Source organism: Megalobrama amblycephala, linkage group LG15, assembly GCF_018812025.1.
Source record: "Megalobrama amblycephala isolate DHTTF-2021 linkage group LG15, ASM1881202v1, whole genome shotgun sequence".
NCBI classification, from domain to species: Eukaryota; Metazoa; Chordata; class Actinopteri; order Cypriniformes; family Xenocyprididae; genus Megalobrama; species Megalobrama amblycephala.
The window spans coordinates 14,711,836-14,737,100 of record NC_063058.1 but is presented as its reverse complement, the minus strand read 5'-3'; the positions used below and the strand labels follow the sequence as shown (position 1 = coordinate 14,737,100).

Genomic DNA, 25,265 nt, shown 5'->3' with positions numbered 1-25,265 from the left:
CGCTAAGACTCTCGCGGTTCGTGTTACGTCGTGCGGGTGAGGAAGCTTTTTAGCTGGATTTTGTTGTTGTTTTTTTTTTGTTGTGGAGCCCTCCGCCCTCTGGACTGAAAGCAAATAGAGTGTTTCCTTCAGAGAGAAGAGGGCAGAGTCCCGTCGCTCGTGTCTTCTGAGGAAGGTAGAGCTAAATGCACTCAGCTGTCCTTCTTCAAATGTCACTATCAAAGGTCTAGGATGTGTGTGTGTGTGGAGAGAGAGGTTTTAGCGAAATGATGTGCAAGCTATAAGAAAAGGCCAGCTCGCTGCACCTTTCCTGCCTCGCCTTTGCTGTCGCTCTCTCTTCCGTGCATTGATCTGTCATTTAAAACTGATCACTTCATTATCTCCTGAATGGCGGGCGTTACGTGGGAGTCGTGAGCATGCTTAACTGAGTGCTTTCTCGTTTATGACCAGCTTTTATACCCAAGGGTAACTACTACGGTGGCTAATGGGAATTTGGGGAACATAGGATTGATGGGACCATAGTTTAATGCTTAGAAATACCAAGTTTCAAGGAAAATGTTTAACAGGATTTTGGACCAATGAGATTTGGTGGGCGGGGCTATGCAGTGCTTACATGGCTGCACTAAATAAAATAAAATAGTTATACAAGGGGTTAAAATTAACATTCAACAAACAGCAAATGCGCATAAATTGGCTTTAGCTATTTTTTTTTAATCTAATATAAATTATTTGAATTATTTGTAAAGCAAAGATATAGATGTTTATTAAAATATTGGCTAAGTGACTTTGATTGTGGAAAATTTCTTGCATTAAACAAATGCAAGAGAAAATCAAATGAATAATCGCAATATAATAGCAAAAATATAATATTTTTAACATATACTAAAATACATTTAGAAAATATAATAAAAAATGTAAAAATATCTTATAATATATAACTATAGGTAACACTTTACAATAAGGTTTCATTAGTTAACAACTTTGATCAATACTTCTACAGCATTTATTAATCTTAATGTTAATTTCAACATTTACTAATGCATTATTAAAATCAAAAGTTGTATTTGTTAACATAAATGCACTGTGAACTAACATGAACAAAAAGCGAACAATGGTATTTTTATTAACTAACATTAACAAAGATTAATAAATACTGTAACTAATGTATTGTTAGTTCATGTTAGTTGGTTAATTAACTAATGTTAACAAATGAGACCTTATTGTAAAGTGCAACCTATATATTTTATATTTATATCTAGGTAAATATGTATAGAGAAATAAATATTTACTTGTGTGGCAATCATGCACAAGACTGTACTTTAATTCTTCGTATTGCATTTGTAATGCTTGCATTTCTTAAAGGTTTCTACTTGTTAACCATTCGTTGTGTGATTCGCACCTAAAGCTTTTTTTTCTAGGACTTTTCAAGCAGACCTGTTATTCGAACTAGGGGATTGTTGGCTGAATCATCTTTCATTTTGATCCTCATCAGACCGAACACGAGGACACAAGGTTGCCACAGTAGCCTTCAGATACGGGCGACATTTTGCAGGGTGTGTGAAGTCTTCTCAATGGAAAGGGCAGGTATGCTTCAAGTAATACCACATTATGAGCTCCCATCAGTCTTGGATTTGTCCGGATTCACACTCTGGGTCTCTGGAGAGCTTTAGCTCGTGTTTCTTCAGAAGCTGAAAGCACACATATAGAAGAGCTCTTAATAAATATTCATCTTCATAGGCAGTAAATCAATTCCATCTCCTTTAAAATGTGTTGGGCATGCTGCTGGTTTTATCCCTCTACTGATATTGCAGAACATACATCCAATATATTGAAAAAGATTACAGAAAGCCCTTTCCCCAAAGATATTGAAGTAAATCTCAACGCCTTCCATTAACGACGACTGCATTTCTACAAACGCCGACTTCGGTTTCAGCAGATGTTGGCTTGGGCCGCTGTGGAAGACTAGTGATTTTGTTGTTGTTCCTTCTGCTTTCTGACAACAAGTCACAGTCTACCTCAGCGACCGGGTGCTTTGGCTAATGGTGTGGATACACGGAAGCCTTCTGACCGTGCCCTCTGCCAAATGAGAGGCTCATCTGTGACCAGATGCGTTGGTTTTCCCCTTCATTAGACAGGTAAGTCGTGTCTGATTGTTGCTTGTAGCTAACGCTCATAATTAACCATGTTTTGGACCCATGAACATGCTGCCTAACAATGCGGCTGATTAACTGGCTTTGGTTACGAAAAATGTCATTTTGAATATTCAAAAAGCGCTGTTAGCCATGTCTTTTGTTTTGTATGTGTAAATGCGCAAATAAATTCAGCAGAGAGTTGGATGTTATTTCTGTTGTTGCAAACGTAGCCCTGTAGGACGCGATTGCGCGGACCAACTTAAGGTGAATGTGTTTGTGTAGGAGGGTATGTTTCAAGGCCTCGAGCTCTGAGTTGATCTTTTATTCATGCAAACCTTGTACACTTCTGATGAAGCAATTATCTCAGAAGCAAATCGCTTTTGTGCTGTCTGTTAAACGATATGCAATCGCATCAATATTTGTCTTTCAAACTGATTAAAAACGTCATCCTGATACCTGCCTGAGTTGCCTCCTTTTTTCTTCTCTACACAAGTTTGTCAGAATGCAAACGGCGTAGAAAATGCAATCGTGCTTCCACACAAATCAGATACACCCCTGTTGCTTTATTAATCACATCACCCGAGGTTATTAATCTAGTCCCTCTTAATTAAGAGGCCATAGATAGGTGAATTGCAGCATTTGTAATGGTATTGTGCAGCTGATGGATACACAGACCAATAAAAGCCTTTGGTAATGGCTTCGCTGTGTCTATGAATATGCATTAGCCCAGCGAACGATGAACAATGAGAGTGGGTGTTACCTTCAACTCTCAGCAAACGGTGTAGGATGTTTCCATGGTGACCACCATGGCAACGCTGTGCTGAATTACTAGCCTCGGCCTTGAGAGGGGCTGTTGTCGACAATACTCGCCGCCTGCTTTTATCATGCTAAAACTATAGAGTGCACTAGGTTATTACGACTCCATTACTTTAAGAGTAATTCATTTAATAAGATATTGCTCCTCCCAAAAAAGCCCATTCAGGGTCATCCACGGATTGATCTGAATGAACTCGTTCAGTGTTATTCAAGGGGAAAAAATGGGTTGGAGATTGAAAGAGAGCACCATTTTCATTTGCAATGATGCTTCACATTATGATCAAATCTTTCCCTCGGTCCTCCAACCCTGGTGACGGGTCAAAGGATTTCAATTACTGCCGCACAAGCTCTCAACATCCTGGTCTACAGAACAAGGTTCAACAGGTTCATCAGCTTTTCATTTCCGATTGCACCTATAAGACCTTGGTTAAATATTTTAGGAAGTAAATAGCATTTTCATTTTTGAAACATACTGCATTGGACATAAGATGACCCTAAAGGTTTATTAGAAATTATTAAATCACAAAGGGGGGAAAAAACCTTTATGATCCTTTTTACTTCACAATGATAATGGAGATTTTTTATATATATATTATTATATGCACACACACAAACTTTTATATTAATCGTGAGTGATTTGACAGCATTAATTTTTATATATGTATGTGACCCTGGACCACAAAACCAGTCATAAGTCACATGGGTATATTTGTAGCAGTAGCCAACAATACATTGTATGGGTCAAAATTATCGATTTTTCTTTTATGCCAAAAATCATCAAGGATATTAAGTAAATATCATGTTCCATGAAGATATTTTGTATATTTCCTACTGTAAATATATCAAAAATGTATTTTTGTGAGTGGATATGCATTGTTAAGGACTTCATTTGGACAACTTTAAAGGCGATTTTCTCAATATTTTTATTTTTTTCACCCTCAGATACCAGATTTTCAAATAGTTGTATCACAGTCAAATCCTACCAAACCATACATCAATGGAAAGCTTATTTATTCAGCAGTCAGATGATGTCTAAATCTCAATTTAAAAAAAATTGACCCTTATGACTAGTTTTGTGGTCCAGGGTCTCTCTCACACACACACACACACACACACACACACACACACATATATATATATATATATATATATATATATATATATACACACACACACACACACTTGTGAGAGTTGCACATCTGTCCACTGCAATAGAAAATAGTTCCATCACCACGTTCATCAAAAACTTGCATAAAAAATGCATTAAAAAAAGCATAAATAAATGTAAAAATAACGATATGAAGACGTTGGTTTTAAAGTAAAATCACATTGTTTTACAGCGCATGTGTAACACTGCTTTAAGAAAATCTAATGCAACAAGTGCTTTTTTTCCTTTATAAAATCAAAATTAAAAATGCTAATAAAATCAGATTGTATAATTAAGAACAAGATCCACAATGCAAATAATTAGAGAAATTATACTGAATTATGACACTGAATTATGCAAGAGATTTTCATGAACGATTCTACGTGATGCGTTCAGGACCATAATGTTGGATTAACAGGATTAAATCTTTTGTTTTGCAGCTTTAATGTTTCTGAAAGCCGAAAGCAGGCTTGTTTGAGAGGACGTGTCAGAAATAGCAGGCTGCCTCTTACACAGTCCCTTGAGAAGCTTGACTGTAATCATGATGGGCAGCGATTGTGCAAGAGCGCCACCTGCTGTACACTGACAAATCCTACAGCTCGCGTATGATGTCATTTCATGCAGACGCCCAAGCCTCTTATGGACAATATGGACTTCTCTATGAGGCTAATTGCGATTTTATAATGAATACAATTACGAAACACCTTATTATGCTGCGATTTAACAAGATTCTACGCATTTTTTGGATCAACCCGAAGTTGAGACTCTAAAAACTGAGATCCGAAATATTGAATATTTATACCATGACACAATGCCAAGGCGAGATAACGGAGAGACATCGCAGATAAACCCGTGCCAACTGCACTTCCTACAGGACAGCTGCCATCAGTTGAGTGCCCAGCCGTGAGTGAGCCTGCCCACCATCTGATGGCTGGGAGGATGACAGGAACATAGAGTGTGACTGGGAGTGATCCATAAAACACACACACACACAGAGAGAGAGAGACAGATCAATGCACATCTCTTTACATCAATGTCATGTGGTTGGTAAGAAAATTGAGATGTGAATATAAATGAACTGTCCTTCTTGGATGTACTTGCAGTTTGCTTTACTGTCATGTTAGTCTCTGTCAAGTTTTAAATGGAGATCGTTGGCTGTATACTTAGTGGAACAGATTTTGGTTCAGAATACTTAAAGGGATAGTTCACCCTAAAATGAAAATTCTGTCATTAATTACTCGCCCTCATGTCGTTCCACACCTTCATTCATCTTCGGAACACAAATTAAGATATTTTTGATGAAATCTGAGAGCTTAGACAGCAATGCAACTACCACTTTCAAGGCCCAGAAAGGTAGTAAAGACATTGTTAAAATAGTCAATGTAACTACAGTGGTTCAACCTTAATTTTATGAAACGGCAAGAATAGTTTTTGTGCGCAAAAACATAAATAACAACTTTATTCAACAATTTCTTCTCTTCTGTGACGCTGTTCATGTATGCACCATGATGCATGCTTGTGATGCTGACTCAAGAACCGACCAATAATGAGTCTGCGTTCTGACGTAGAACCTGGAAGTGCAGCACTGTGTTTACAATGTAACAGCATCAGAGACTGACACGGAAGAGAAGAAATTGTTGAAGAAAGTAGCTTTTTTTTTTTGTTTTTTTTTTGCACACAAAAAGTATTCTTGTCGCTTCATAACTTTAAGGGGCCATTCACATATCGCGTCTAAAAATGCATGGAAAGCTTTCTCCTCCTTTCCACAAGTGCTTGCGCTCCCGTGGCATCTGTCGTTGCTATGCAACCACGATGAGAAGGAAGTATCAGCAAAGGATTAATTGATATCTAGCCCTTGCATTAGCTTTACAATTAGATATATTTATGGAGATGAGAAATAAAAACCCGACATGTACAGCTATGATCAGCTGTTCGGCTGAGCTTTCAGTGTTGTTACGGAAAGGCCGAAGCTGATTGGTTGGTTCTTGTCACATGACCTGCGTTACGACCATGTCGCTTCCATTTTGAGCACGCTAGCCGCGCGCCTACATTTGAAATAACTAACTTGCGCGCACAAAAGACACGATATGTGAACGACGCCTAAGGTTGAACCACTGTAGTCATGTGGACTATTTTAACGATGTCTTTACTACCTTTCTGGGCCTTGAAAGTGAAGTAATTGCATTGCTGTCTATGAAGGAGTCATATACCTGTGAGATTTCATCAAAAATACCTTAATTTGTGTTCCGAAGATGAACAACGGTCTTACGGGTTTGGAACGACATGAGGGTGAGTAATTAATGACAGATATTTCATTTTCGGTGAACTAACCCTTTAATATTCTATATTATATAAAGTTCTTTAATCTTTTTTCTCGATTATGATATACTGATTTTTAAGTCGAACCATCAAACAAGCATGTTAATTCGAATAATGCTGTTTTTTCCAGGCCTAAACTGGAGGGGAAAAAATGGTTTTGTGGTGCCCCATTCACCCTGTTGGATAATTAGAGAATTGTTTGACTGTTTGCCACTTTAAAGGGTTAGTTCACCCAAAAATGAAAATTCTGTCATTTATTACTCACCCTCATGCCGTTCCAGACCTGTAAGATCTTCGTTAATCTTCTGAACGCAAATTGAGATATTTTTGTTGAAATCCGATGGCTCTGTGAGGCCTGCATAAGGAGCATGACATTTCCTCTCTAGAGATCCATAAAAGGTACTAAAAACATATTTAAATTGGTTCATGTGAGTACAGTGGTTCAATATTAATATTATAAAGCGACAAGAATATTTTTGGTGCGCCAAAAAAAAATAAAAAATTATATAGTGATGGCCTATTTCAAAACACACCTTCATGAAGCTTCTGAGCGTTATGAATCAGTGTGTCGAATCAGCTGTTCGGAGCAACAAACTCACATGAACTGATTTAAATATGTTTTTAATACATTAATGGATCTTGAGAGAGCTAATGTCATTGCTGGCTATGGAGGCCTCACTGAGTCATCGGATTTCAACAAAAATATCTTAATTTGTGTTCCAAAGATGAACGAAGGTCTTACGGGTGTGGAACGGCACGAGGGTGAGTAATTAATGACAGAATTTTCATTTTTATGTGAACTAACCCTTTAATTTACACTTGTTAATTTTGTCATCACGTTTTACTAACGTGTGTGATGTCAGAATGGGTTTTTCTTTAAAGGTCCTGTTCTTCGTGATCCCATGTTTCAAACTTTAGTTAGTGTGTAATGTTGTTGTCAGAGTATAAATAAAATCTGTAAAATTTTAAAGCTCAAAGTTCAATGCCAAGCGAGATATTTTATTTAACAGAAGTCGCCTACATCGAACGGCCAGTTTGGACTACATCCCTCTACTTCCTTCTTTAATGACGTCACTAAAACAGTTTTTTGACTAACCTCCGCCCACAGGAATACACAAGAGTTGCGTTTGTAGAGTGTGTTTGTCGCCATGTCGTCGAAACGCTGTTATTTTCATCCCGCAGTCCAATCACCGGGTCTGATTCCGGCTCAAATTGATAGGGTAAAATTAAAGACATGTTTACAATAACACTGAGCGCGTGCATCTCCACGTTAGGGTAAGAGGCGTGACCTTTCCGGGCAAGGAGCGCTAAGCTGCTGTCGAATCACAACACAGGAACCGCTGGCACAATCAGAACTCGTTACGTATTTCTGAAGGAGGGACTTCATAGAACAAGGAAGTCATCAGCCCGTTTTTATGACAGTGGAAACAGCGGTATACAGATAAGTAAATTATGTGAAAAATACTGTGTTTTTTTACACGTGAAACATGAACACATGTTATATTGCACACTATAAACACAATCAAAGCTTCAAAAAAACACGAAAAACAGGACCTTTAATACAATCATACATTATAGGTTGTGGGTTTCAAACAATTCAGCAAAGATAAATATAAGTTGTTTTGTCTCAAGATGCACACCAGTACTGTTTTTTTCTAAGGCATGTTTATAAAAGCTACTTAAATGTCCTATTTTAACTAAGGCCTAATCCTGGCTTAATCTAAGCCCTGTCTGTGAAACCAGGCCTAGAAGTCTGTAACTTGTGCATTTTATTTTAAACGTCTTTGTTAGATAATTGGTGTTAGTACTTGATACATTGTGCCCTGCAAATGACTTTTTCTTTTACATAAAAAAATTAAACTACCAATTCCTGAGGTTTTTGTGTGGCATGTTAATGTTTAAACCATACATGTTTTGTCTCATAAGCCTCTAATAGAAAACCTGAGATTAAGAGCATAATTTAGAAACAAACATAAAGAAATTTTTTTTGCACAACTGTTTTTAAGAAATTAAAAATACTTTAGTGTATGGTGCTGAATCTGAATAAGTATGGGGGTATTTTTACACAGAAGTTGCAAGATATTATTTTCCAGAGGAATGTATACTGAACATCTGGATGGTTTTAATTTGAGTTCAAACCTCCAAGGAAACAGATTTTTACTGCGGAAATACTCATGGAATATGGATGACAATGTGTTGGATGGGATTTTTTCCAAGACATATCTCACAGATGCATCTGCTGTGCAAATAATAACATAATAATTATAATAATACTTTTTATGTACTGTCTATTTATGCATCTTAAAGTCTCCAAATAGCCAGTACTTTGAACTGGGGTATGAAATATAGTTTAAAAATAAATAAATTAAAAGCCAGTTAAGTCTCCAAATAAGATTAGGTGAACTTATTTTCAAACTAATAGCATAAACACATATTTAAGATTTTACTTTTTCGTGAGCCTGCAAAAATGTCTAAAAGAAAAACATATGCTAATGTGCAATTATAGCACAGATGTTCCAGTTGCAAGTGAACCGCATCCAACAAACCAGAAGGTTAATGGGAAAATCTGTTTGAGAGGGGAAAAAACATTCATATGTTTACCTATTAATAGCCTGTAGGATTAATTATCTTGTCTACTGTGCAAAATGTTAGGGCACTGATGTCATTTGAATCATAAAATGTAAAAATAATAAAATGTAGCCTATTATGTGACTCATACGGCAAGTTCAAAACAACTACAAAAAACATTGTTGAGTTAGCCAAATTCCCCTCAAAATGTTTTTTGTATTTTTCACCTCATAATGCTCTGCTGTTATTAATATTCTGCTGCAATTCATACAATCCATTTAGTATTCAAGGGGTTCAACTTGATAAAATTAGAAGCCTAGCGGCTAACAATGCTGAACTGTCAATATTGTTTTCACTTACATGATCCCTGCTCACCTAACAACAGAGATAAACATACAAAACAGGCCTTATCAAGCCCAGTAACTGAGTAACTTTATCACATATCTAGTTACTTTTGATCACATGGGCCCTTTTTACATCTGTACTACATCTCGAAAAAAATGACACCAACAAAACAAAAGTTAAAGTAATTGTATAAAGCAATTGTGGCTCTGTGTCCATGTGTGTGTTTAGGCATCAGATCGCTTTTAAAATTGTCATAAGTTACATTGATAGTGGCTTCATGGCTTTGGTTTGTCTACACTAATTCTGTATTGCTTGATATTGCTACAGTATTGTTGTTATGCAAATGTTTACAGTAGCAACAAAACATAACATATGGCATTATAAGCTTAGCTATAATCTTATCTATTCTGAAACATTTATGAAAGACAATCCAATAAAGTGGCTGCTTGCATACAAACAAACAAACAAAAACAAAAATACATAAAAGTCACAAATCTATTTTCTTGAAATTATTCTTTACTCAATCTCAACCCCATGACCATTCTGACTCATCTCTGCACTACTTAAGGGGATTATTTAAGGACTTAGGTTTTGAGTCATCTGGAAAAGCATAATAGCTTGTGTGAACTGCAAAATCTATGCAAAACCATTTTGCTGTTTAAATACTTTCTGAAAAGTGTGTGTACATTCATGCCACAAACTCACCCCATATAGTGTGACATGCCTCAACGTGTTGAGTGACTGTAAACTTATCCTGTGAGTGGGAAATATCAAAGTCAATTTATGACAAGTCATTTCACTCGGCGGCCATCTTTGAAACGCTTCTCGGGCATTCAAGTGCAGCTCCTATCTCTTTGAATGGGAAACACCAAATTCTCCAAAGCTGTTTGCCAAGCTTTCAATTAAATTTCATATTTGAAATCACCAATGAAATCTGACAACAACTGTGGCATAAATTTTGTTTCTAAATGCTCGAATTATAATGCGCGTCTCTTTTGTGTCATTTTGGAGGCGCGCGTCTGACTGTTTCTATAGGAACCGGAGCTTCTAACGGCCGCTGCAGTGACGCGATAACTTTACCAATGCGCGAATTATGGGTGTAACTTCCGTATAAAGCATCAACAAGGTACTTTCAACAGGCCATGAAAAAGCGTGATTCTTTCCACAGCAATAACGGACGGATTAAATATAACATAGTGATATATATCTGCATTATGTAATGTACGTTGCCTTAATAAAAAATGTTCATGAACTTCAGCATTGCGTGATCTCAAAGTGATTTCCGTCATTTTGACAGATAATAAATTGTATTTACCTGTGAAAACAAACCTGGAAAGAGGCTTTGAGGAGAAAAATGAGAGATTGTTCGTGCATTCCAGTGAATTATTAATGCGATATTAAATCATATCGGGAGACAGACCTCAAATGTGCAGAATATGTTGTCTTTTTTCATACTATATTACAGTGCGCAAAGGGACAAAAGAAAATAATCACATGGATAGAAAGCAGCGGCTGAAAAGAGCTCATTGCCATAAATATTCTTCTTGTTATAACGTTACGTTAAAATACCAAGCGTTACGTCTTATGATGTCTGAAAATAAAACATGAAAGAAAATTTGTCAGCTCATTGAGCCAAACTGACGGATAAGCTATATTTGTAGGGCAACCTTATGATTTGAAACGATTCGTTTCAATCTTTTTAAACGGAAGTTCCCCAAACCGGAAGTGCAACCCATAATTCGAAACGCAGTAGGCTAGCTAGTCAGGAATAAGGTGGATAGTCTTTGGAAACATTCAGTTAGCATGCAAAAATTATTATTTTTCAAGAAAGACTTTGACAAGCTTTTTACAAAACCCTATAATATTCGTTTTCAAATATGAATCTATTATGAATTCAGTAAGCATATATAAAATAAAAAGGAACTGGCAAAGACACAAAATGTCCTAAAAAATGCCTCGGTGAGGGGTCAGAGAGTGACTAACCTCAAGCTCTTCCCCTTTCCCTCATGTCCACAGCATACGCGCCATGACGTCACAGGTCAGCTGACTGGTTTGTTTTGCTGGGGTAAGACAGAATTCACAGGACGAAGCAACGACACGCAACTGAAACATACGATTTCGCATTATAAAACACATAACAGATTAAGATTTGTTCAGGGATAGAAAAGAAACGAAACTAGGCAGGTTTGCCTAAAGAAAACGGTGTCTAATCTGATTTTAAACATGCCTTCGGAAAAGACATTTAAACAAAGGAGGACATTTGGTAAGTTCATCGAGTTCATATCATCAGAGATTCGCTTTTCTACTGTATTTCTTATATAAAACCCTCAGTATTGATTTCACAGCATGACACTTTACATTAGACTATATTCTGGGAAAGTCCATGGCTGTATGAACGTCTATACAGTAATACCACTAGTTATTGTATTGAAGTACATGTAATACACGTCTTCTATTATAATTGTACATTGCGTTATAAAAAAAATATGTCTTGTCTTGTTGCTCTAGAAAACAATTTAGTCAAACTGGGTTATAAGGGTGTCGGCCGTGTATAGTCGCTATCTTAATGTTCAGACTGTACAATCATCGAGACTGCAGACTCATAACAGTGTATATATATATAAGTACTCTTATTTTATTTTTAACGTACCAAAACCAAAATCTATGTCGCAATGTCTTTGTTTGTGGGCAGATGTTAGCGAAACACTGCGCTGCAGGATTGGGGGATGGGACTCGTCGTTTAAGGTTATTTGGAAGGACTCGAGTAAACAAACAACGATGCCGAACTGAATATTAGGAATATTTCATTTAGCAACCTCGACCGTTTAAAAAATAATATTACGGGTATTGTCATCGTTGCGCTCGGTTGCAGGCCTGTTTGAAGGCGAAGTGACGATGTTTAGCCTAATTGTTTCCTTTTTCATAACCGTCGCACTCTTATTTCCATCCCGTTTTGGGACTCAAGTGGAAAATAGAGGATAACATAGTCAGAGACTTACTCAGACAACATATTGGGCTTTGTATTCATCACATAGCCTACTTATTCGACCGAGTTTGTACAAAGGCCACTGTTTCTTGATGTAAATATTAAATAAATCATTTATCAGCCCTTAAATGACCCAGTTAATCTTCAACCAATGTTGTGATAATATTAGTTTTAATAATGAATCGATTCACAAAACCGTTCGAAATGATTCGTTCACAAACCGAACCGAACGTTGATGAATCGGACTCTGGTTCTCGAGTCGAACATGTTTATGACGAAATATTAATTGTATTAGAGTTTTATGAACACACATACCAAACATGTCGTTTTACCTGAGTAATTGTATGAAGGTTTTTACTTTGTTTTTATAAGAACTGAAGAATCATGACTTGAACTGGTCCACATTAATCTACCTCTTGTTAATGAAACGCCATAAAAAGGATGAACAAGGTCTTTAAAACGAAACTAAAGAAAAGATGTACGGAAATGACTGTGGTTAGTTAGTTGTCAGCCACCGAAATTACCACAGTTGCACAATATGCACGTGTCAAACATCAGTAACATGTGCTCAAGTTCATGAACACCACTCGCCCTTTTCCTAAAATATCAATGCATTAGTGTTTTCTAGAATCGTTGTTTATTGTTTTATGACTGCTGTACATACGGTCTTGTCATCTCATGCTGAGTCATGTCTTTCAAAGTCTAGTTAGAATGGTACACAAAGGGCTTCCTTGTTTCTTCTTCATTTCTGTTCATTAACTCATTAAGAGAAAATGATGTGGAACAAATGTTTATACAACAAAGAAATAAACTAATATTCCAAGCAATTTAACTCGGAAGAACAGACATAAACACTGAAGTCCTTAAAGGGAGAGCTGACCAAAAATGAATATTTTGTCATTATTTACACACTCCCAAACTTGCCTTGTATGCCAACAGAACAATTTCCTCTTCATTGCATCAATGCCTTTCCTTGTTTGGTTGAAACTGAACCACAGAATAGAGCTGACAAGTTTAACATGGACCTGTTAAACACAATTAAACTTGGTCCTTTAGAGAATTGATTGATACTTGAGACCCATATCCAGCCCAGTAAAATGTCTATGGTTTAATGCATCCTGTACTGTGATCCGCCTGTATCTAATATCCGCTCCCACTTCCTTTCTACAGAGCAGCGGGTGGAGGATGTACGGCTGATCCGGGAACAGCATCCAAACAAGATCCCGGTAAGCAGATGTGTCTGTCTGTGGAGCTGGAGATGAAAATTAAAATTGATAATCAATTACAAAAGGCTTTTTTACCAGTACAGACCCTTGAAATGGTAAATAAGTAAATGTAAATATTGTTATTAGAATAAGTTTCATGTTTGTTCTAGGTGTGCCTTTTTTGAGGAAGTAACACAGAATTGCTCATTTGCATCTTATCAATTTACCATCACTAAAACACTGGATTTAAGGGATAGTTCACTCACTCGGAAATGAAATCTGTCATCATTTACTCATTCTCATGCTGTTTCAAACCTGTATGATTTTCCTTTTCTGTAGAACACAAAAAAGATATGTATATTTGAGAAAAAAGCAAAGATATTTGAAGAACTATTTTCGTTCTTACAGTTAAAGTCAATGACATGCATGAGACATTTGTTAAATGATCTTTCTTTTGTGTTCTACAGAAGAAAGAAAGTCATACTGGTTTGAAACGAGCACAAGGACGAGTAAATGATGACAGATTTTTATTTTTGGAAAATAAATAAAGTAAATGGCCCAAAAGCAGATGGCCTCGGGATCAAGGCTGTTATGTAAAAGTTTCAAACGTGTGTGTTGAAACTGTGTGAATTGGGCATAATAGGTTAATCTTATGGATAATCTCAAAAGGAAGGTTATCAATGGACCTAGTTAAACAACTAGCATATGAATGCCTGCGTTTGCATGTATGTATGGGGTCTTTATCAGGCTCTTAAAGACCTGTCATTGGTATTGTAGCCAGGTGTCACCTCTATTGACAGTGCCTCAGGGTTACCAGAATCAATTGTTATTCGAGCTGACCAGGATAGAGTGGTCAACTTCCCATCTGCTGAACAGACACAAAACATCACCCAGAGCAGGTCTTTTGAATGGGAATGTCTGGACACATAAATATTAAACTTTAGATTAAATGTTTTTTAAATGGATGAGTTGGACTGGAAAGTGGTGGACTAATCTAATCTAATTAAATAGAAACTGTAATTTAAAAATTACACATATATCGTTTAAAAGTTTGAGGGAAATAAATAAATGAACACTTTTATTCAGCATGGATGCATTAAATTGATAAAGCAACAGTAAAGACTTTTATACAGTTACTAAAGATTTCTATATTAAAGGGTTAGTTCACCCAAAAATGAAATTTCTGTCATTAATTACTCACCCTCATGTCGTTCCAAACTCGTAAGACCTTCGTTCATTTTCAGAATACAAACTAATGCTGGGTACACACCACAACTTAATCGGGCCGATTTCTCCCCTTCCGACAATCCTAGGTAATGTACCGATTATCTTGATGGTTCTACAGATTATCTTATCAGTGGTGTGAGGTGTCAACATGTTGAATATTTACGATCAGAAATCCTGATGTGTGGGGGGAACCCCGAGGACAAACGCGCAGACGCTCTGGAGTCTAAAATGTTAAAAATGGTTAAATTATGATTTTTTGTCCTCATGTTTGTGGAAAATCTTCAAAAATCTTTTAGTGTGTACCCAGCATTAGATATTTTTGATGAAATCTGAGAACTTCGTGTTATTACCACTTTCAAGGCCCAGAAAGGTAGTAAAGACATTGTTAAAATAGTCCATGTGACTACAGAGGTTCAACCTTAATGTTATGAAGCGACGAGAATACTTTTTTACACTGTTGGAGAGATTTATAAAGAATGAAGTTGTGTTTATGAATTATACAAACTGCAAGTGTTTAAAAATGAAAATAGCGACGGCTCTCTTGTCTCCGTGAATACAGTAAGAAACAATGGTAACTTTAACCACATTTAACAGTACATTAGCAACATGCTAACGAAACATTTAGAAAGACAATTTACAAATATCACTAAAAATATCATGATATCATGGATCATGTCAGTTATTATTGCTCCATCTGCCATTTTTCGCTATTGTTCTTGCTTGCTTACCTAGTCTGATGATTCAGCTGTGCTGCTCCAGACGTTCTGCCCTTGTCTAATGCTTGAACATGAGCTGGCATATGCAAATAATGGCGGGCGTACATATTAATGATCCCGACTGTTACGTAACAGTCGGTGTTATGTTGAGATTCGCCTGTTCTTCGGAGGTCTTTTATACAAATGAGATTTATATAAGATGGAGGAAACAATGGAGTTTGAGACTCACTGTATGTCTTTTCCATGTACTGAACTCTTGTTATTCAACTATGCCAAGGTAAATTCAATATTTAATTCTAGGGCACCTTTAATATATTAAATGTAATTTTAATATATTACTGTATCAGTATACATTTAATATATTAAAATAATATATTATAATAATATCTCACAGTATGACGTTTTACTAAATTTTGGATCAAATGAATGCAGTCATGCTAAGCATGAGACATTAGTTTAAAACATTAAAAATCTTACTGACCCCAAACTTTTGAAAAGTGTATATATACATATACATAGCATATATGTGTATATTCCTTCACTATTTTGTCCAACTTATCAGCTTAAAATATATGATATTTATGCATATATGCTAAAGTTTAACTTGATTCTGTTTCAGGTCATCATTGAGAGATACAAGGGAGAGAAGCAACTGCCAATTCTTGACAAAACTAAGTTTTTAGTTCCTGACCACGTAAACATGAGTGAACTTATTAAGATAATCAGGTAAAGTCTTTTTCCTCTTGCCTGTCTCTTATCTCTTTTAGTATTATTTTTGAAAAAACAAACAAAAAAAAAACCCACTTTGCTAACGCATTTCTGGTTTTAATAGGAGACGCCTCCAGCTCAACTCCAACCAGGCTTTCTTCCTGCTTGTCAACGGTCACAGCATGGTATCTGTGTCCACTGCCATTTCTGAGGTCTACGAGCGCGAGAGAGATGAAGACGGCTTCCTGTACATGGTCTACGCATCCCAGGAGACATTTGGAACTGCGTGTCCTCAGTAAAAAAAAAAAATGGCAAAACGATTGGCATTCACTCTCGGACAATGATACACCTTACCCTGAACTCTAGACCTTTCCTCTACATATATCCCTATCAACTTTCCCGCCCTCATCCAGACAGGAACCAACTGAACTTTTAGTCATTTGGCTCAAATTCTTCACCAATTCCAGACATTATCCAAAGCTCAATCCTAACTTCCTACGTCTCAGCCCTTTAACCTCGACTTCCTTCCGTTAATTTGTGTTTTCATAATGGATGAGGAGTCATTTGTGTTTAGGTAGTAGGACAGGTTAAGGTAAGTTGGACTAATGCTCCAGGTTTACTCAACAAAAAGCTTGAACGAAAGAGTTCTTAGCGGTTGAATTTCCGAAATGGCATCTAGTGTAACGTTAGGTGGCCAAATAGTTTTGGAGGTTATTCGTTAGGTCCATTTCAGCTTGGAGGGGTCGTGTTGCTGCCAGCACACTCTGGTGAACTTTAACCCCTCCTGTTGCCCGTCAAATATCTTTATTTTTAGAGTTCGACAGGCTTTCCTTACCCGTAGGAGTGTTTTCTGCTGTTCCATTTTCCTGTTAGAAGCAATTCAGTCTTTTCACCTCCCCCTCGAGCTTTTTGCTAATTGGGTCATGAGCGTTGAGGTTCTTGGATTTCACAACTCATTGGCTAAGTCAAGGTTCAAAACGACGTCCTACTTAACTTGACATTTGAAGTATGATCCGGTGGGACGTACCTGAGGAAATAAATAGTAAGCAATTTAAAATACAAGAAATTCTGCTTTGATTGTAGTGTGAAGCTTTAAAAGTGCAAGCTTAGGAAGGAAAATAAAATTATAATCAATGGTACATTGAGCGAATGAATGTGGCTTTAGCGATTGTGGCCTCAATCCATGGACACGGGTGCTTTCTGAACATCCTTGCTCTTGTAGATGCACGCTTTTAGACTTTCAATTTTATTAGAGGATTATTTACGCCTTTATAAATACATAACCGTGAGCTGTCGTAATCTTTCCATCTGTATGTCTTACAGTAATCTGTACAGATAAGCATAGATGCCTGAGCATTTATTTGCTCTTATTTAAAGAGGGTTTTTTTTCGTATTCATGTAAAAAACATTCATATGTGATACTATTGTGCAATTTACAAAAGTGACTGTTTGAATGAGAGTTTAACTCATTATCGAACTAAGATCATTTCTGTGTTTCTCCTGCTCAGATTTACAGCAATATCACACTTCTATTTCTGTTATTTTAAAAATAAAAGAGGAATATGCATCCTGTTTGGCCTTTTCTTTGAAACTTTCCCCTTAAAAATGTTTTATATACTAAAAAATCTGAATCTGAAGGATCATGTGACACTGAAGACTGGAGTAATGATGCTAAAAATTCAGCTTTGAATCACAGGAATAAATTACATTTTAAAAATATATTCAGATAGAAAAGAGTTATTTTAAAGGTCCCGTTCTTCGTGATCCCATGTTTCAAACTTTAGTTAGTGTGTAATGTTGTTGTTAGAGTATAAATAAAATCTGTAAAATTTTAAAGCTCAAAGTTCAATGCCAAGCGAGATATTTTATTTAACAGAAGTCGCCTACATCGAACGGCCAGTTTGGACTACATCCCTCTACTTCCTTCTTTAATGACGTCACTAAAACAGTTTTTTGACTAACCTCCGCCCACAGGAATACACAAGAGTTGCGTTTGTAGAGTGTGTTTGTCGCCATGTCGTCGAAACGCTGTTATTTTCATCCCGCAGTCCAATCACCGGGTCTGATTCCGGCTCAAATTGATAGGGTAAAATTAAAGACATGTTTACAATAACACTGAGCGCGTGCATCTCCACGTTATGGTAAGAGGCGTGACCTTTCCGGGCAAGGTTCGCTAAACTGCTGTCGAATCACAACACAGGAACCGCTGGCACAATCAGAACTCGTTACGTATTTCTGAAGGAGGGACTTCATAGAACAAGGAAGTCATCAGCCCGTTTTTATGACAGTGGAAACAGCGGTATACAGATAAGTAAATTATGTGAAAAATACTGTGTTTTTTTACACGCGAAACATGAACACGTTATATTGCACACTATAAACACAATCAAAGCTTCAAAAAACCACGAAAAACAGGACCTTTAAATTATAATAATATTATAACAATGTTATTACATAACCCTTATCGGTTAAAACAATCCACTTAAACAGGAATTCTCAAAAACATTTTTAATTCATTTTAAAAAGTGTCAAATTGATACATTATACAAAAATTCAACAATCAATCTTCAATAAACATTCACTTCTGAATACAAAATGGCTGCGTCAGCATTGTCGTTTTAGCTCAAAAGCTTTCCTGCGATAATAATACTACAAATAATACATACAGCCTGTAGTAATTCATGATCAGGCAACATGCATATCCAGCAACTGCAAGATCTATAATTAAAAACAAATGTTCTGTAAAAGGCAGCTAGACACTGAAAAACACAGATCATAAATATCACCATTTGCTTTGAAACAGCAACAATGGAATGGCATCTATTGGCTAAATGGGTCTTTTGTGTAAGTCCGACTTTTTCAACACTTTGGAAAAAGTATATGCCCATGTAATTGAGAAACAACGTGGAAAACCCACTGTTTTGACCTTTTTAGTGTTTACTCTAGTGTTCAGTTCTCAGTTTAGAAGCTGAAATTCATAAATCTGGGAAGCAATTTCTTCTTTTTCATTACAGTTTTAATAATGCTAGTAAATTAAAAAGTTCTACTTCAACGGTCTCGAGTGCTTTGACTGTATAAATGTCTTTTATTGGAGTGTCAGCCTGACATGGCACCTTTATGGCGAAGAGAACATTGAACATGTAATAAAAAATATAATTCGAAAATAGCAAATGTAGCAAAAACCAGGACATTAACAAATATACCATGAGAACAACAAACAGGAACATAACACATGATTAAGAAGACTTCCGGTAGTCAAAAAGCTAAAAAATGACCTCTTGAGATGGAATACAACATTTCCACTTCCTCAATTGTCAGTTTTTCCTTTCCCATATGAATTTCCAGAAAAAAAAAATAACTGCCAGTATTTTATTCCCAAAGGTTGACTTGTCACACCAAGAGCAAAAAGTCTTGGTCATAATTGCACGTTATTTGGCAAGCAAATTCTGTCAGTTTACCTCGTTTTGCTTCCAAGAATGACATGTGCGATCAATGTTCACTGATACACTGCTGGCTGCTCCATAGTGACTTGCTCAAGCGAGTCTCAAGTGAAACGAACGGAGTGAAGAGTAATGAAGAACACAAAAAAAGAGTTCTTCCTTGAACATCCCTTTACAAAGATCCACTGTGAAGTGATTCTTTGGCACAAGGCTTTCATCAAAGCCATAACTGATCAAACTCGATCACTCAATCTTCCTGTGAAGAGATACTGTAGTGTCTTTGCTCAGCGGGGGTCTCACATCAAGTGTCTTTACACACTGAGGAAGGTGCAGGTCCAAATCTGTCCATACACATCATTTAGTCCCCTGAGTCCTGGCTGTCTGACTGCGGAGAATATTTCAGACGAAACGTCCCTGCAAAAACAAAACATGTTTTTGTTTGTTTGTTTGTTTTTTTGTGTACACACACAAACACAAAAAGTGGTGTCAAAGCGATTAATCACAATTAATCGCATCTAACATAAAAGTTTGTAAATATATATATCGTAATTAATCGCATCTAAAATAAAAGTTTGTAAATGTATATATCATCATGATTAATCGCATCTATCATAAAAGTTTGTAAATATACAGGTGCTGGTCATATAATTAGAATATCGTGAAAAAGTTAATTTTTTTATTGTAAATTATTTTTAAAAATGAAACTTTCATATATTCTAGATTCCCTACATGTAAAGTAAAACATTTAAAAAGTTTTTTCTTTTTTAAATTTTGATGATTAGAGCGTACAGCTAATGAAAGTCCAAAATCGAGTATCTCAAAATATTAGAATATTTCCTAAGATCAATCAAAAAATGGATTTTCAAAACTTCAAGTTCTTTAAAGTATGTTCATTTGTACACTCAATACTTGGTCGGCAGCACATATTACAGCAAATGACTTGCTCCTAGCACAAATTACAGCATCAGTGAAGTGTGGCATGGAAGTGATCAGCCTGTGGCACTGCTGAGGCACTATTGAGCCTTCAGATCATCTGTATATTGTTGGATCGACTGTTTCTCATCTTTCTCTTGAAAATTTCCATAGATTCAGGGGTCAGGCATGTTGGCTGGCCAATAAAACACAGTAATATCATGGTCAGCAAACCACTTGTAAGTGGTTTTTGCACTGTGGGCAGGTGCTAAAGTCCTGCTGGAAAAGGAAATCAGCATCTCCATAAAGCTTGTCAACAGATGGAAGCATAAAGTGCTCCAAAATCTCCTGGAAGATGGCTGCATTGACTTTGCACTTGATAAAACACAATGGACCAACACCAGCAGACGTCACGGCCCCCCAAATCATTACTGACTCCAGAAACTTCCCAGTAGACTTCAAGCAGCTTGGATTCTGTGCCTCTCCAGTCTTCCTTCAGACTCTGGGACCATGATTTCAAGTCAGCAGTCTTCCCCATTAGTGTGGTTTCAAAGAACAAGAGGTACCCGGAATTTATACTGTAGGGTTGGTCATTTAATGAAACTCAAATGTAAATATTCTAATATTTTGAGATACTGGATTTTGGACTTTCATTAACTGTACGCTCTCAATGCTATCAACAAATTAAAAAAAAAAAAAAAACTTTTGAAATGTTTTACTTTACATGTAGGGAATCTAATATAAATGAAAGTTTCATTTTTTAAAATAATTTACAATAAAAAAATGAACTTTTTCATGATATTCTAATTAATGACCAGCACCTGTAATATATATATATATATATATATATATATATATATATATATATATATATATATATATAAAATCGTGATTAATTGAATCGAACAAAAACGTTTCTAAATATATACAGTAGCCAACATTTGAAGTGGATCAAAACCTTTCATCAAAGCTGTCCTAAAACCTTCTTCTTAGAACAACTTTTTTGATCCACTTCAAATGTTGACTACTGTATATTGTGATTAATCACATCTAACATAAATGTTTGTAAATATATATTGCAATTAATCACATCTAACATAAAAGTTTGTAAATATATATTGCAATTAATCACATCCAACATAAAAGTTTGTAAATATATATTGTTATTAATCGCATCTAACAAAAGTTTGTACATATATATATCGTGATTAATCGCATCTAAACAAAAGTTTGTAAATATATATTGTGATTAATCGCATCTAAACAAAAGTTTGTAAATATATATCATGATTAATCACATCTAACATAAAAGTTTGTAAATATATATTGTGATTAATCGCATCTAACATAAAAGTTTGTAAATATATATTTGCGATTAATCACATCTAACATAAAAGTTTGTAAATATATATATCGTGATTAATCTCATCTAGTGCGTTTTTAGCACATTTCTCTGCATTTGTTAGAATGGTGTGAGTGGTTTCCAGGTTGTTTCTATGGGGTGGTTAAGGATTTATGGGTGTTGTTTTGTTAACGCTGCTCTATGGTTGTTGGAGTGTACTGAGTGGTTGCTAGGGTTATTATAGACAAGGTGCAAGGTGTTCTAGGCAGTTGCTTGGGCGTTGCTAATTTGTTGCAAGGGTATTCTGGATGGCTGCTAGAGTGTTCTGGAGCATTGCAAGGGCTTATGTGCTTGCTTGGGTCTTGTTGAGTGGTTTTTAGTACACTGCTCTATGGTTGATATGGTGTTCTGTATGGTTGTTAGGGTGGTTCCTGAGGTTTGTGGAATGGTTTAGAACACATTTTTCAATTTTTGCTAGGGCGTGTGTAGGCGGTGCAGTAAGTCTATGGTTTTTAGAGTGTTTTGGGTGGTTGCTTGAGCATTGCTAATTTGATGTTAGGCCGTGTGTCCAACAAATTTTTTTTCAATGGGAGCGCTGCGTTTTTAAAACACCAGAAGTGTAACGAGGTGCTGAGCGTCTATTTCACGCCATTTTTTACCATTCGCCGAGAGTTGAAGAACGGTCATCTTTGGGTTAAACGCAGCGATCATCACTGTCACTTTGTACCCAGCCGTCCAATCACAGAGGAGGAGAGGCGGGACAAATACAACACAAACCAACCGCCACATTCTACTTGTACAACATCAACAGATGACAACAACAAGCATAATAACAGAACAAAATAATTTAAAACAAGAGCCAGAGCAAATACTTTACATTGCATCGACATTTTATATGGAAACAGTACAGAAACAAACTATCTGTGAAATGAGATACAAGTAACACTTCTGCGGATATTCCATATTATAGCAAGCAAAGTGTCTCAACTAAAAAAAGGCTGCGCTTACGAAGCGCTCACAGATTTTCACGTTTTCAGCTGGCTAAAAACGCTTTGGTGGACACACGGCCTTAGGGTGTCAATTAGCGAGTATTACTAATAAACAATGCTGTTACCTTGTTGTGCAGAGTCCATTGCTGGTTGCTTGCAGTCTTGTGCACGATGCCCACTCAGCCCACAGTTATAGCAGGACAAATTCCCTGTTTTCTTATGCCCAGAGCTTCCGTTTCCCATGATTCCATGGGGCTGGTACACACCGCCCCCTCCCCCAAGAAAACCCTGCACTGAGGGAAGCACAAGATTCTGTTGTGAGTCATGTGATAGGCTGCTGTTGTAGATAGGTGGGGCTACCAGGGGGTAGGAAAAAGGGGAGGCGGTACCACTTCCTGTGAGGAGCGGGCTGAAATGAAGCAAAGGACCTAACGTGAACACTGATGTTCCTGAGAACGGATGTGGAAAGTAGCCAGCGTAGCTAGCCGGAAGCGCCCCATAGGAGCCACAATTACGGCTACACCCGCAAGAGCTACAAACGCATAATGAGGAACTGGAGTTAATGCTGTTTGCTTGCACAGAGGCGTAGCCACTATTCTCTGTGGACGCTGGGCTAGAACTGGGTGTGACCACGGGTGTACTGTTTATGCAGTACGTATTGCCAGGTACTGCCGCTATGGGAACGCTGCTGGCCGTTCCTATGGGTACTCCACTGACAGGTGAGAAAGAGGGTCTGGTGGAGGAACATGATGACGGGCAGGAGGACGGGGTAGAAAAAGGGTACGATCCTGTACGTGGTACAGAAGAAGACACTTGTAAGTGTAAGGGTGGGTGGGAGACATGGTGGAGGGTGTTAGATGTGGCAGTGAGAGCAGTGCTGGTCTCCACCATGAGACCTGGAGGGGAACGAAGCACCGCAAGGGGCCCGCGGGGGGCCGACATGTCTTGGTGTCCCGGGGTACCGTCAAGACACAGCCCAGGAAATATGTTCTCAAGTCGGACACCCACAGCAACCCCGGACCCCACTGGTTTGGGACGTTCTTCTGAACAGAGAGGGGGTGGGCGAGGTTTGCGGGGAGAGTTGAGAACCCGGCCTGGGGAGAGAAGGGGCAGGGAGGGAGGGGGCAAACTCATTTGGGAGGGACAGAGGGAGGGATCATTCTGGACTGGGAGGACTTGGGCAGTGGGACGGCTAGGACCGGTGGATACCACAGGATTGAGGAGAAAGCATGACCGCTCTTTCTCGCCAGAATCCAAACCAGACTCCAAACCTGAAAGAAGATATAGACTAGAAAAAGTGAAATATGCAGTAATTTAATTAATTTATATTTATTTTAAAAATATATGATGATAATAATAATACTGATAATGAATGATGATAATATTTAAAAAAAATATTTAAAGTTTTAATTTTAATATATGTATATAAATATTGATTTATTTATTATTATTTATTTGATGTATTTAATTATTAATAATTTAATTTAATTCATTTCACTGCATGCTAATTTTCGATATACTTTGAAATACACAAATTACCAACTACTAGTGCTGTGAAAATGAGCTTTTAATTTTTTTTTTCCAGTTTAACGTGTTAAAAATATTTAATGCAATTAACGCAGCATCCGTTTTTTTCCGTCATAATTTGGCTCGCGTTACATTAAAACATCACTCTTATTCACGCAAATGCTTTTAAACCATTCAAGCACCACAAGACAAATGAGAATGCGCTGTCTGTGAATGTCGTGTGCACGGAAAGAGAGATCTCTTTCGTGCTTGAACAGACAATAACGCACATCATTATGCCAAAATGCCCATTTTGTCAAGCATCCTCATAGGAGCAGTCATACATGATTTACATAACATCATAAATGAACTTAAAGAGTTGTAAGAAAATGAGATGCACATCAGATCCGTGTCATGTTCGGCAGGTCTTAAAGTGACAGCAGCCTAATAAACCAGACATCTGTCATTAATGTTAATCAAAGAACAAAGGTAATAGAATAAATTGTAGCTTCAATAAAGATTAATCTATATTTAATTATAGTGTTTGATAACTTTATTCAATTTTTGTATATGGAAGGCCATGGGTAATACGACATTTCTTATAATGGGTTTATGTGAAGATTGTTTTAAGTTCAGTTTGTATCATAGTGTACTATATGTATTGTAGACAATTTAATATCCATTATAAAAAATATGTATGGTTAAAAAAAAAAAAAGTTCTTACGTCTGTGAGGGTCTTTGACCCGGTCGAAGGAAGTGTCACGTGAAAAAGGGGTCATTGGACTGGAAGGAGCACTGGAATAGCCAGAGGAGGAACTGCTGTCCCGTGGAATAGGCAACGAGCTGTTCTCGACGTCTACCCGTAGCTCTTAACATACACACACAAAAAACATTATAATCTCTTGCA

The 25,265-nt window shown here is 36.9% G+C and overlaps 3 protein-coding genes across 5 annotated transcripts in view; 1 reads left to right on the top strand and 2 right to left on the bottom strand.

Annotated features, from left to right (window-relative positions):
- Positions 1-1,572, bottom strand: part of det1 (DET1 partner of COP1 E3 ubiquitin ligase) — a 37,307-nt gene extending 35,735 nt beyond the window's left edge. For both annotated transcript variants that reach the window (XM_048158445.1, XM_048158443.1), the window contains exon 1: positions 1,435-1,572. The gene's annotated coding sequence lies outside the window, so the exon portion shown is untranslated. The remainder of the gene's footprint in view (positions 1-1,434) is intronic.
- A 9,768-nt stretch (positions 1,573-11,340) lies between these two features.
- Positions 11,341-17,736, top strand: map1lc3b (microtubule-associated protein 1 light chain 3 beta). Its single transcript, XM_048158446.1, has 4 exons — positions 11,341-11,590; positions 13,484-13,539; positions 16,081-16,187; positions 16,294-17,736. The coding sequence occupies exons 1-4, from the start codon at positions 11,551-11,553 to the stop codon at positions 16,466-16,468; spliced, it is 378 nt and encodes a 125-aa protein (XP_048014403.1). The 5' UTR covers positions 11,341-11,550; the 3' UTR covers positions 16,469-17,736.
- A 926-nt stretch (positions 17,737-18,662) lies between these two features.
- The window catches only part of zcchc14 (zinc finger, CCHC domain containing 14), a 37,717-nt gene continuing 31,114 nt past the window's right edge, over positions 18,663-25,265 (bottom strand). Inside the window, exons 11-14 of one of the 2 annotated variants that reach the window (XR_007180040.1) lie at positions 25,083-25,226; positions 22,978-24,123; positions 22,523-22,653; positions 18,663-20,023 (exon numbers count right to left, since the gene is read on the bottom strand). Coding sequence is in view for 1 of the 2 variants with exons in the window: in XM_048158439.1 (XP_048014396.1) it covers positions 19,968-20,023; positions 22,978-24,123; positions 25,083-25,226 (1,346 nt within the window). In the remaining variant the exon portion in view is untranslated. The remainder of the gene's footprint in view (positions 20,024-22,522; positions 22,654-22,977; positions 24,124-25,082; positions 25,227-25,265) is intronic. The other variant, XM_048158439.1, reaches the window with a different exon arrangement.

What these genes read in the sequence shown, in the direction of transcription:
- map1lc3b (XM_048158446.1), top strand. Translation starts at nt 11,551, where the DNA reads ATGCCTTCGGAAAAGACATTTAAACAAAGGAGGACATTTG. An exon ending in AGCATCCAAACAAGATCCCG is followed by an intron (nt 13,540 to 16,080) that starts GTAAGCAGATGT and finishes ATTCTGTTTCAG; the next exon opens with GTCATCATTGAGAGATACAA. An exon ending in GAACTTATTAAGATAATCAG is followed by an intron (nt 16,188 to 16,293) that starts GTAAAGTCTTTT and finishes TGGTTTTAATAG; the next exon opens with GAGACGCCTCCAGCTCAACT.